Source organism: Elephas maximus, chromosome 16, assembly GCF_024166365.1.
Source record: "Elephas maximus indicus isolate mEleMax1 chromosome 16, mEleMax1 primary haplotype, whole genome shotgun sequence".
Taxonomy (NCBI): Eukaryota; Metazoa; Chordata; class Mammalia; order Proboscidea; family Elephantidae; genus Elephas; species Elephas maximus.
This window is the reverse complement of record NC_064834.1, coordinates 25,839,305-25,852,498: the sequence shown is the minus strand read 5'-3', so window position 1 is coordinate 25,852,498 and position 13,194 is coordinate 25,839,305. Positions and strand designations below refer to the sequence as shown.

The 13,194-nt window shown below is 39.9% G+C and overlaps 1 protein-coding gene across 1 annotated transcript in view; it reads right to left on the bottom strand.

Moving 5' to 3' along the window:
* Positions 1 to 3,481: 3,481 nt before the first annotated feature.
* Positions 3,482 to 13,194, bottom strand: part of RTKN2 (rhotekin 2) — a 143,569-nt gene continuing 133,856 nt past the window's right edge. The window contains exon 15 of the mRNA XM_049855658.1: positions 3,482 to 3,612. Coding sequence (XP_049711615.1) covers positions 3,572 to 3,612 — 41 coding nt within the window. The 3' untranslated portion in view covers positions 3,482 to 3,571. The remainder of the gene's footprint in view (positions 3,613 to 13,194) is intronic.

Genomic DNA, 13,194 nt, shown 5'->3' with positions numbered 1-13,194 from the left:
GGTTGTAAGCCATTCCTTATTTAGAGTGTACAGATAAACCACAACGGAAGGGGGAGTTGCTCTCTTTCTAGATGGACTTCCACCTGCCCAAGCCTCTGTAACTCACCTGGTGCTTGTGAGAGCTCATAAATGCTGGTTATTTCAGCTTCACAGAGTGTCCAGGGAAGGCTACCTGGGATGATGGATGAGGCGTCAGATTCAGCAGAAGAGCAGCTTGGTTCAAATTCTACCGTACTACTTGCTAGCTGTGTGGCCTTGAGAAAGTCTCTTAACCTCTATTTCCTTGGATATAAAATGAAGATAATGATACTGACATCTGAGAGAAATTATAAAGCGCAGAAATGAGATCAAACATATACAAATGGCTGGCACCAAGTAAACACCTGAAAAATATTTGTCGTTTCCTCCTCTTCCCTTTGTACTGCTTCATTAATTGACGTTGGGATTACTTGATTCATCGTTCTGATTCCCTGGTCCAGAAAACTGACCCCAATTAACTCCCAAAGTTAATATTCTGGAACATTAAAATTAAAAGGTGTTTTTCATATCATCTTGTTCAATCTACCCATTTTGCAGATGATGAAACTGAGGCCCAGAGGGCTCGGGGGCCGTGTTCAAAGCCTGCTGTTTCTCTCTATTGATGTTTGCCTTATGCCTCGTAATTACCACCTTTTTTTAAAGTTAGTGTTTACGAAACCTGGTTAATGTTTAGCTGTTTGTACCTTCAATGTTATTTTGTGAGGTAGTGCCATACGGGGTTGTTTCAGGTCTTATGCAATGATCTCCTAAAAGGGCAATAGTGTGGATTCCTCACAGCTCTCCAGAGATGCCAAGCCAGTGCATGGCCACCGGCCCTGGGTCCCAGGTACATCCTTCCTGAGAGAAGGCATGCATATGTTCTCTGGTAGAAACGCATTCTGCCATGGCCATGGCGGTGAAGCTGGAAGAGAGAGCTTCACAGAGGCTGGGAACTGTTCAGTAGGCTTCCTGACCTTTAGCGGGTAGATTTGCCAGATGCCTATACTCAGGGCAGGCAGCCCTCCCTTCATCCCAAACCCAGACTGATCGGAGATCAGAAATCTAGAAGTGGACCTTTATGCCAGGAGGCCTCAGGCAGCCTGGAGAGCTTCCATGCCAACTAGCTTGCCCGTATCTGCTGTGTAGACTCCCCAGTGCTGGTGGGCCCACCATGCCTCCTCGGGGATTAGAACTATAAAAACAGACCAGTGAGAACACACTCAGGAGGGCCTGGTGGCTTCCCAAGTGTTGTCCTCAGAGTGTTCAATGCAGTAAGTTCCACTAGGGGAAGGAGAGGCTGGACTGAGGCAGCCTTGAAGCATGGAACTACAGCACGCCACGATGCACAGTGCCCCTGCGGCACCACTTCTCACCCCCCGCTTCTGACATAACCGTGGAAGGAGACTGAATGTAGGTGGGTAGACACATCAGAATCTCGTTGGGGGAAGCACAGACAACCCCTGTGAAAAAGTTCCCCGGATGGTTCTAATGAGCTGCCCTACCCTCTGAGGTTGCCAGATTTAGCAAATCAAAATGCAAGATGCCTAGGTATACAATGAATACATTTTGGTGCATGTAAAAAAAAAAAAAAAAAAATTTTTTTCTTTTTTTATGTCCTATATGTGATATTTAGGGAGCTCTGGTGGTGCAGTGGTTAAGCACTCAGCTGCTAATCAAAATGTGAGTGGTTTGAACCCACCAGCCTCTTCCATGGGAGAAGGATGTGGTAATATGCTTCCATAAAGATCTCAGCGTTGGAAACCCTATAGGGCAGTTCTACCCTGTCCCATAGGGTCACTATGAATCCAGATCGACTCGGTGGCAATGGGTTTATGTGATATTTGCTTGACTGCTAACCTAAAGGTGGGCAATTTGAATCCACCGAGTGGTAACATGGAAGAAAAGACTTGGCAATTAGCTTCCGTTAAGATTGCAGCCCACCCTGAAATTGCCCTGAGATAATCTTTAAACCTTAAGCCAAAAATATCCCCTAAAGTCTTTCTAAATCCAAAAAATAGTTTAGCTTTTTTTAGTAAAGAATGTCTGCCTTGAGCATTGTGCTCTTTTAAGATTTATCTACAGTATATGGGATCAAACTGACAACAGTAACTCGAAAGATTAGACAGGAACCTTAGGGGGCAGTGAATTTATGTTAATGGGGAAGAAACAACTCAGGAAAGGAGGGTAGAAATAGTTCTACAACTCGAGGAATGTAATCGATGTCACCAAACTGTACATGTAGAAATGGTTAAATTGGTGTTACATTCTGCTGTGTATATTCTCAATAAAAACAAAAAATAAAATAAATTAGAAAAAAAAATTAAAGCCAAGAAAAACCTATGAAACAGTTCTACTCTGTAACATTTGGAGTTGCCATGAGTCGGAATTGACTCAAAGGCAACTAACAACAACAACAATGTGATATTTGGGACACAATTATACTTAAAAAAAAAGTTTATCTGAAATTCAAATTTAATTGGGCATTGTGTATTTAATCTGGCAGCTCTATCACCCTCCCCACCCTTAAACAGGAAACTGACATTTTAAAATACCATTCTAAAAAAAACACACTTGCTGCTGAAAATACAGAGAAGCAGAGGAAGTATGAAAATTTAAAATAAAAACCAGTCATAATTTTACTGCCCAGAGTTAACTAATTTAACATTTTGGTCTATTCCTTGTCAGTCACTATATACAAAATTTATTATCAGTCATGTATTATACAATTGGATTAATCAGAATAATCCAAAATTATAAATTTGGATTATATCAAATATACAGCTTTGTATTAAGCTGTTTCTAACGTTTATGTATACTAATGTATAATGTTTTAATATAAACTTTAAAGCGTCAGTATATAAAGCTTTATGTTACGTATCATTATATATGTGTTTTTTATAAATTTATTTTATTTTTATTGTGTTTATTTTATGTTTTATTGTTTTAATATACACAGCAGAACATTCACCAATTCAACTGTTTCTCCGTGTGCTATTCAGTGACACTGATTGCATTTTTGAGTTGTGTAACCATTCTCGCCCTCGTTTTCTGAGTTGTTCCTCTCCTGTTAACATAAACTCACTGCCACCTAAGTTTCCTATCGAATCTTTCAAGTTGCTGTTACCATTTTTACATATCTGTTTAATGGTATATATTTTATGTCTTTAAATATCCTTCATTAGCAGTTCCTTTAAAGGCTGAAAAATGCTCACCTTATTCTCACACTTATTCCCAAGTTAGGAATGTACAGAAGGGGAAAGAATGGATCTTCTTGGATACCCTCCATTTTTGCAAACAGCCATTAGTTATCACGTGCTTGATGTGGCAAAAACCTATCACCATGCTAGATCCGTAGGAAGAGTTCAAGAAATATTTGAGGGTTGAATGAATAAATAAGTGAATGAACTCCTTTTGACTCTGTGGGCACCTAGCCCAAAGACAATACCCACCTTTCCACTGTTCAGATTCCTGCTGGATGGAAGAAGAGGGACTTGGACTTCAGCAACTGCCCCTTGTGTTGTACATAGGCAAAGCCCTGATTTCTTTTTAAATTTCATAGAGTCAGCATGTGTTTTGTAGGCTTCATTGTAGGTACTGGGGATACAGAAATGAACAGGATGGAGGAATTACATTTATGGGAAATTACATTCATGGTGTGGTAGTGGTGGTGGTGGAGAGACACATACGAAAAGAGTAATGAAATAAACACATTAATTCCTTACAGTGATGAATGAGAACTGAACCATTTTAGACACACAGCTTACTGTCCATACTAATATGATTAAACTATTTGATACTTGGTTTACTGACATGACTACATTATTCCAGAAAATTCTGGCCCCAAAAGACAAAGTTGCAAATCATGTTATTGTTTATTTCAGGAACTTCCTGAAAATTCACTTATCTGCACAACAGAGTCTTTAACTAGCCCTCATCAAGGTAGTAGCACCCTTCTCAGAACAACTCAACTGGTTTGTCTTCTTAAGGTTCACAGCAAAACCGTCACTTCACTGTGCATCAGCCCTAAACTATTGCATCACAGATGTTGCACAAATCCAATCAGGTTTCCACATTGAAATACTCACCTTAAGCTTGTTGTTGTGTGCTGTAGAGTCAATTCTGATTCATAGTGACCCTATATGACAGCATAGAACTGCCCCATAGGGTTTCCTAGGCTGAAATCTCTACGGGAACAGAGCAGTTGGTGTGTTCGAACTGCTGACCTTTCAGATAGCAGTCAAGCACTTTAACCGGTGTGCTACCAGGGTTCCCCACCCCACAAATCTCATCAATATCTTGCCCTTGGCTTCCCCCTTCCAACATGCTTCTATGATTCCATCAAAGTAGTGGTCTCCCTTACCAAGCTAAATAGTAAACTTGGCTTTGTGCAATCACCAGATTACTTCAGTAGTCTATATGAGAAATGGAGGCCTGGTGGCACAGTGGTTAAGAACTTGGCTGCTAACCAAAAGGTCAGCAGTTGGAATCCACCAGCCGCTCCTTACAAACCCTGTGGGACAGTTCTACTCTGTCCTATAGGGTTGCTTTGAGTCAAAATCAACTCGATGGCAATGGGTTACTAACCTAAAAGTTGGCAGTTCGAACCCACCCAGTGGCACCAAGGAAGAAATGCCTGGTTATCTGCTTCATAAAGATTACAGCCAAGGAAACCCTAAGGAGCAGTTCTACTCAGACACATACAGGGTCACCATGAGTCAGAATCGATTCAACAGCAAAGGGTTTTGTTTTGTTTTTTGGTTTCTCTAGTACTGAGTCAAGGAATGTTTTTATGGGTCTTCATAAAGAAATTTTCTGTGATATAGTAAATAACAGCATCCCTAAAAAAAACATACAGTTGTGAGACTCAAATGGCTATTTCTTCAACTCTTTTCTTCCCTTCTGCCCCCGAAGAGTATTAAAAAGGCACATCTGAGCATAATTCCATCAAGGCAACTGGGCCATGGAGAAAGAGGTAGCTTGCTGGTGACAACAACCTAGAGTACTAGACGAGGATCCGATTGGACTCAGTGGTGGAGCTTGGTGGACGCAGGTATAAAAACACACCTTGCACACCTTTGGAAACCCTGCTGGCATAGTGGTTAAGAGCTACAGCTGCTAACCAAAAGGTCAGCAGTTTGAATCCACCAAGTGCACCTTGGAAACCTTATGTGGCAGTTCTACTCTGTCCTATAGGGTTGCTATGAGTTGGAATTGACTCGACCGCAATGGGTTTTTTTTTTTTTTTTTTTTTTTTTTTGCACACCTTTACAAAGGAGAGACACAGAATGTAAGAGATATCTTTTCTTCATTGTACGTGGAGTGCCTTTAGACCACTCTGCCCTCCTGGGACAAAATAAGGGAGAGGGAGGCTTCCGTAGAGGAGGGGTCTGTGGAGCAGGGAATCTTCACGAAGTGCTATAGTAAACACCACATATTTTAATTCTGTGAAAAAAGCATCTCCTGGCAGACAAGCTTACAAAATGTGTGCAGTGAGTGGCGAGGTCATCCAGGGCCTGGCTGCGGCTCTGTCAGGGTCCCCATTTCCTGGCTCTTCTATTGGGGCCATAAAAATGTGCTTCTGACTGATGGCTAACATACGAGGTGAGAGGCAAGGAAATGGTTTCCTTTGGCTGCATGTGCGTGCTCCAATTTACAGCTCCTCTGGAATTAGCAAGGGCAGATGACTCCAGAGCTATTGTGTAATTATGAACTCTAAATGGCTTCCTTGTGGAGGAGGAGAACACTTGGTTTGGAAAAGAAAATCATGGTGAATTCAATATAAAAAAAATCCCGTTTCTTTTGTATTGTTATTTTTTTTTAACAATAATCACCATTGTTTAAATTTGCTGGATTTTCTACCTAGATTTGTGTGTGCAGACATCACCGGGGCTATGTTTAAAGGATGGGGAACATTTTAGACAAGAGAGACTTTTCTCTCTTGCCAAGTGCATTGTCTTGTTGGATCCTGACACTGCCAGTAGATGGGAAAATGGAGTCTCAGGCAAGGTTATGTGACTTCTCCAAGGCCACACAAGGTTGTTTCTGGGTCTCCAATTTCTTAACTCCTAGTTGAAAGCTCTTTAAATGAGAAAATGTCAATAGAAAGGAGCCCTGGTGGCACAACAGTTAAGCACTCAGCTCCTAACTGAAAGGTTGGCTGTTGAAACCCCAAATGCTATGCAAGAGAAAGACCTGGTGATCTGCTTTTGTAAAGATTATAGTCTAGAACTGTGGGGCAGCTCTAGTCTGTCACATGGAGTTACTATGAGTCAGAATCGACTTGATGGCACCTAACAACAACACTGTGAACAAAGTAGCTAGCCCAGCGCCTGGCACTAGCAGCAGGAACCCAGTAGTTAGTTATTTCCCCCAACTTTTGCCTTCCTCTCCCCCACTTTCCTACTAAAGAGATACTCTTGGTTTGACGGATAAGATGGCAGTTGCTTACATGGTCCGAGGCTGCTATTTCCACTTTGTCAGGTATCAGCTTTTCCGTGAGTCCCAACTGGAATTGCTCTAAAGGTTTGTTCTTCATGAAGCACCTTGGAACTAACTAGGATCGTGGGGGATTGATGAGCTTCAAATCCATAAGGTTGGCCTTAGAAACCCCTCTTAGTTTTCTGATCCAGGCTGGTTACTGACTCTGTGACCCCAGACCTGTCACCATGCCCCTCTTTTCCATACACCATTCCCAATACCCCAAGGATTTTGTGAGTGCTTACATCTGAACTGAGGTACTGGAGAGAACTATCAAACAGGATGGAGCCGTGAGTGACCACAGGGAGAACAGAGACAGGGATGCAAGCACGTGTGCAGACCACAGCCTACACATTCTGGTGGGAATATGAAGCAAGAATGGAATCCAGAAATTCTCAGACAATAAGACCAAGGAAATAAATTCTTTGCATGACAATAAGGAGGTTGAAATTTACTAGTATGATATAACCTTACTGATAAATTTTTTCAGCTTAGATTAGAAAGTTGACAATCATGAATTATTTGGGGTACTTTTTTTTTTTTTTTTTGATCTGTGTGGTCTTTTTCCTTCCATTAGGTATATAATTTAAAAATTATTTCCAGGTTTGGGAAGACATTCTGATTTCATATTATATACATATTTGTTTTCACCACCTGTGTCAGTTTGTCGTACTGTGGTGACTTGCCTGTTACTATAATGCTGGAAGCTATACCACTGGTATTTCAAACACCAGCAGGGTCACCCGTGATGGACAGGTTTCAGTGGAGTTTCCAGACTAAAACAGACTAGGAAGAAAGGCCTGAAAATTTAGTTCCCAAAATTAGCCAATGAAAACCCAGGACTTCAACTTACTTTGGATGCAACATAAGTAGGGACCAATACCAACAACATGTTTGGTAAAGCAGAAGGCCAGCAAAGGTGAAGGAAACCCTCAATTAGAGTAGACTGATACAATAACCCTAACAATGGACTCAAACACACCAATAATCATGAGATGGCCCAGGACCAGGCGCCATTTTGCTCTGTTATACATGGGGTCATCATGAATTTGCGCCAACTTGACAGCAACTAACAACAAAAGCGTATTTGGTTTAGGTGCTCTTGGTGAGGAGAGGGGAAAGACACGGCACTTGCCAATGCTGATTCTAATGAGATTATTTCTCTAACCAAGTGCCTCCTGAAGGTCCACCTGTTGAATACACAGGCTTGGCTCAGGGAGGGTTGTCTGGTGCTACACAGGACTATGGAAGAAATACATTCATATAGCCATTTCTTATAGCAGAGAGAAAACGCAAATATCTACAGGGGACTTAAGGCAAACGGCAGATAGAAATAAATGCAAACTGATCAGTGCCCAAGTATAGAAAAGGAGACTAAGGTATTTTCCAAGGATTTCTGTATCAACAGTTGGAACAAAGAAGACTTTTCCTTGAAGTGACCAGAACATTTTATTAACCAGATTGGGCATTTCCTGACATTTGTCTGTTGGTAGGCTCTGTTCCCTAAGTCTCCTTTTAGCCAAAAAATTCTCCAACTATGATTACCTCCTATACATAAGCTCATCTCTCTGCACTTACTTCCGAATGGTCGATATCGATTTGCAACGTTAATGAAGTAAGTATCCAATTTATCCTTGTTCATGAGCTATTACCTCGGTATTGATTGTAGCCTTAATTGACAATCACTTGAACGGACCGGGCTACACTGAGCTTTTATTAATTTTCCATTGTGATGCTCATTACTAAACTTCACTGCAGTTGTGTAACAATGTAAACTCCACACTGTGGCTAACTGAAGTGGAAAATTCCACTGGCCATTTCACAAACCTATTTACCCTGGAAAATAAAGAATTTGGTATTGTTAATTTTGATATCGGGATTCTAGGCCTTGATTCCTTTGGGAAGAGAATCGTGACTTTGCCTGTGAAAATAAATAGAATTTGCTAAATTATTTTTCCTTCACTGTTATTTCAGAGGATATTTGGTATCCAGAGACTTGATTGTCCCCTTCCCTGCTTAAAAAAAAAGAAACAGTAAATTTCATGCTACTGTAAAAATCATAGTCATTCTTAAATCCCCCCTCCTTTTTTTTTTTTTTAAATTAAGGGTGAAGAAAGAGCAGCAGCAGGAAAAGGAGATTATGTGGCCTTAGGAATTTGCATTTCCTTCAGCTGAGTCCTATAAATATATCATTTTTTCCGCACTCTCTCAAACAAACAAAAAGCCTCAGATTTCATACCTTCCTCAAATAATAAGCAAAACACATTAGAAATGTCAGGGCTCTGTTGGAAACGAAATTGGGATCATCATCGCAGAAAAGCTGTTAGGAAAGGGAAGGACTTGTTCACCATTATGGTTCCCAGGGATGCCTTGGGCTAACATGCCCTCTTGCCTCCGGACCTCAGAAATAGAAGGAACTCTGGCATCACTTCTTAGAGAGCCTCAAACTGGCCTCCCTTCATCACACTAATATGCCCTTGACCGTCTCCAGCCATACTGGGATTGTAACATGCATGTTAGGTTGAATTACAACCACGCTTGAAAATGAGAAAATTTAACTGTAGGGATAATTCCTTTTGGCCTGTGTGGTTGTGGCCATCTGAGTTTGAGGCATATGATGGGAGAACGTAGTTCGAAAATGTGACTTATGATATTTGAATCAGCCAGAGCAATGGGTATAATATGGCATAACACTCACTAGACTTGGATTTCACTTTAATATGATATACTAAAATGGAGCCACTCCTGTGGTCTTCTGGGAAAACAACCACTGCAACAGAAAGTGAGTAAGTTGAAAGGCCTGTCCATAAAGGAACTTTGTAATTCTTGTTCTTGCTGCTCCAGAAGTATAACCAGTAAATATCAAAAATTTCAGGAAAAACATTCATTGGGACCCAATGAATTCTGTTTTCAATTAATCAGACGAGTGCAGTTTTTATTTGTTTTGTTTTGTTCACCGTTACACACTCATAGGAAGCCAATGATAACAAAACTAGCCCCTGTTAGAGAAGATGATTTGAAATTAAAAAAAAAAAAAAAATACAGGAATTTGTTGACTTTGAGCATAATCATCTGTCTCTTATATGGAAGGCAAAGTGTTGTGATAGAAAATGCTCTGAACTGGGAACAAAAAAAAACTCAGCTTTTAATGATTTAATGTCTCTAGACTTCATTGTTCTCATCTGTAAAATGAGGTGTTTGAGCCATACAACCTCTGAGGGACTTTCTGTGCTCTTAAATGCCCTGCTTTTGGTCCTGAGACATGGAGTTTCACAGTAGTACAATAGTGGAAACAGTACTGTACTGGGCCACCACTTGTCTGTCTGTTTGTTGTACTATGGTGGTTTATTGTACTATGGTGTACTATGTGTTGCTACAATGCTGGAAGCCATGCCAGCAGTATTTCAACTACCAGCAGGGTCACCCATTGTTATGGATTGAATTTTATCCCCCCAAAATGTGTGTCAACTTGCTAGGCCATGATTCCCAGTATTGTGTGTTTGCCCACCATTTTGCGATCTGATGTGATTACCCTATGTGGTGTAAATCCTAATTGCCACTATCTTAATGATTGCAGGCAGTTATGTTAGTGAGGCAGGACTCAGTCTACAGGATTAGGTTGTACCTTGAGTCAATCTCTTGTGATATATAAAAGAGAGGAGTGAGCAGAGGGGAGTGGGACCTCCTACCATCAAGAAATAAGAGCCGGGAATGGAGCGCATCATTGGACCCAAGGTCCCTATGCTGGGAAACTCCTAAACCCAGGGAAAGATTGATGGCAAGGACCTTCCCCCAGAGCCTACACAGAGAGAAAGATTTGCTCTAGAGCTGGTGCTCTGCATTCAAACTTATAGACTCCTAGATGGTAGATGGTAAGAGAATAAATTTCTGTTTGTTAAAGCCATTCACTTGTGGTATTTTTGTTATAGCAGCATTAGATAACTAAGACACCCTCCTGGCAGACAGGTTGCAGCAAAGCTTCCAAACTAAGATGAACTAGGAAGAAAGGCCTGGCAGTCTACTTCCAAAAATAAGCCTGTGAAAACCCTATGGACCAACAACAACAAAAAGCCCTTGAACAGGTGGCTTTACTAGGGAATTCTACCAAACATTCAGAGAAGCTGGCTCACACCAGCACTACTCAAACTATTTCAGAACATAGAAATGGAAGGAATACTCCTGAATTCATTCTATGAAACCAGTATAACCCTGATATCAAAGCCAGGCAAAGAAACCACAAAAAAAGGAAATTATAGATCAATGTCTCTCATGAATATAGATGCAAAAATTCTCAACAAAATTCTAGCCAATACAATTCCACATCATAAAAAAAAAAAAAACACCATGACCAAGTAGGATTCATACCAGGTATGCAAAGATGGTTCAACATTAGAAAATCAAAGTAACCCACCACATAAATAGAACAAAAGGAAATAATCACATGATCATCTCAACTGACCAAAAAAGACATTTGCTAAAGTCCAACACCCATTCTGATAAAAACTCTCAATAAAATAGGAATAGAAGGGGAATTTCTCAACATAATAAAGAGCATCTATACAAAACCAACAGCCAACGTTATCATTCTTAATGAAAAGAGGCTAAAAACATTTCCTCTAAGAACAGAAACAAGACAAGTATGCCCTTTACCACTACTTCTATGTAACCTTGTGCTGGAAGTCCTAGCTAGAGCAATAAGACAAGAAAAAAAAGAAATAAAGTACATCTATATTGGAAAGGAAGAAGTAAAATTATCCCTATTTGCAGATGATATGATCCTATACATAGAGAACCCCAAAGATGCCACAAGAAAGCTACTGGAACTAATGAGGGATTCAACAGAGCGGCAGGATACAAGATAAATCTACAAAAATCAGTTGGATTCCTATACACTAAGGAAGAGAATTTTGAAAAAGAAATCAATACCACTTATAATAGACCCTAAAAAGATAAAATACTTAGGACTAAATCTAACCAGGGATGTAAAAGACCTATACAAAGAAAACTACAAAACATTATCGCAAGAAACCAAAAGAAATCTACATAAATGGAAAAACATACCATGCTCATGAATAAGAAGACTCAATATTGTGAAAATGTCGATTATACCCAAAGCGATCTACAGATACAATGCAATTCCAATCCAAATACCAGGAACATTCTTTAACAAGATGGAAAAACTAATCACCAACTTTATATGGAAAGGAAAGAGACCCCAGGTAAGCAAAGCATTATAGAAGAAAAAGAACAAAGGAGGGTATCTCACACTACCTGATCTCAGAACCTACTATACAGCCACTGTAGTCAAAACAGCCTGGTACTGGTACAATGACAGGCACATAGACCAATGGAACAGAATTGAGAACCCAGATGTAAATCCATCCACCTATGGTCAGCTGATCTTTGACAAAGGACTGAAGTCTATTAAATGGGGAAAAGACAGTCATTTTAACAAATGGTGCTGGCAAAATTGGATGCCCATCTGTAAAAAAATGAAACAGGAACCATGCTGCACACCATACGAAAACTAACTCAAAATGGATCAAAGAAATAAATGTAAACCTAAAATGATAAAGATCCTGGGAGAAAAAAATACACAATGCCAGGGGCCCTAATACATGGCATAAATAGAATACAAAATATAACTAACAGTACACAAACACCAGTAAACTAGATAACTGGGAGCTCCTAAAAATTAAACACTTATGCTCATAAAAAGACTTCACCAAAAGAGTAAAAAGAAAACCTACAGAACAGGGAAAAAAAATTTGCTATGACATATCTAAGAAGGGTCTAGTCTCTAGAATCTACAGAATACTTCAACACCTCAATAACAAAATGACAAATAATTCAATTAAAAAACGGGCAAAGAATATGAACACTTCACCAAGGAAGATATTTCTTTGCGTCTGAGATCATTAGCCATTAGAGAGAAATGCAAATCAAAACGACAATGAAATACCAATCTCACCCCAACGTTGCTGGCACAAATCAAAAAAATAGAAAATAACAAATGTTGTAGAGATTACAGGGAAATTGGAACTCTTACTGGGAATGTAAAATGGTACAAACGCTATTGAAATTAATATGGTGACTTCTTAAAAAGCTAGAAATAGAAAAATACCATATAATCCAACAATCCCACTCCTAGGAATATATCCTGAAGAATTAAGAGCCATCATACGAATAGACATATGCACACCTATGTTCATTGGAGCATTATTTACAATAGCAAAAAGATGGAAACAACCTAAGCACCCATCAACAGATGAATGGATAAACAAATTATGCTATACACACACAGTGGACTACTACGCGATGATAAAGAACAATGATGAATTCATGAAATATCTCACAACATGGATGAATCTGGAAGGCATTATGCTGAGTGAAATAATTCAAGCACAAAAAGACAAATATTGTATGAGACCACTATTATAAAAACTCAGTGAAAGGTTTACACACAGAAAAAAAAAAAACAATCTTTGATGGTTATGAGGGAGGGGAGGGACAGGGAGAGGAAATCACTAACCAGACAGCAGGCATGTTAACTTTGGTGAAGGGAAAGACAACACACAATACAGGGGAAGTCAGTACAGCTCGACCAAGGTAAAGCCATAGAAGCTTCCTAGACACATCCAAATACCTTGAGGGGCCGTTACTGGGTATGAGGACCAGGGACTATGGTCTCAGGGAATC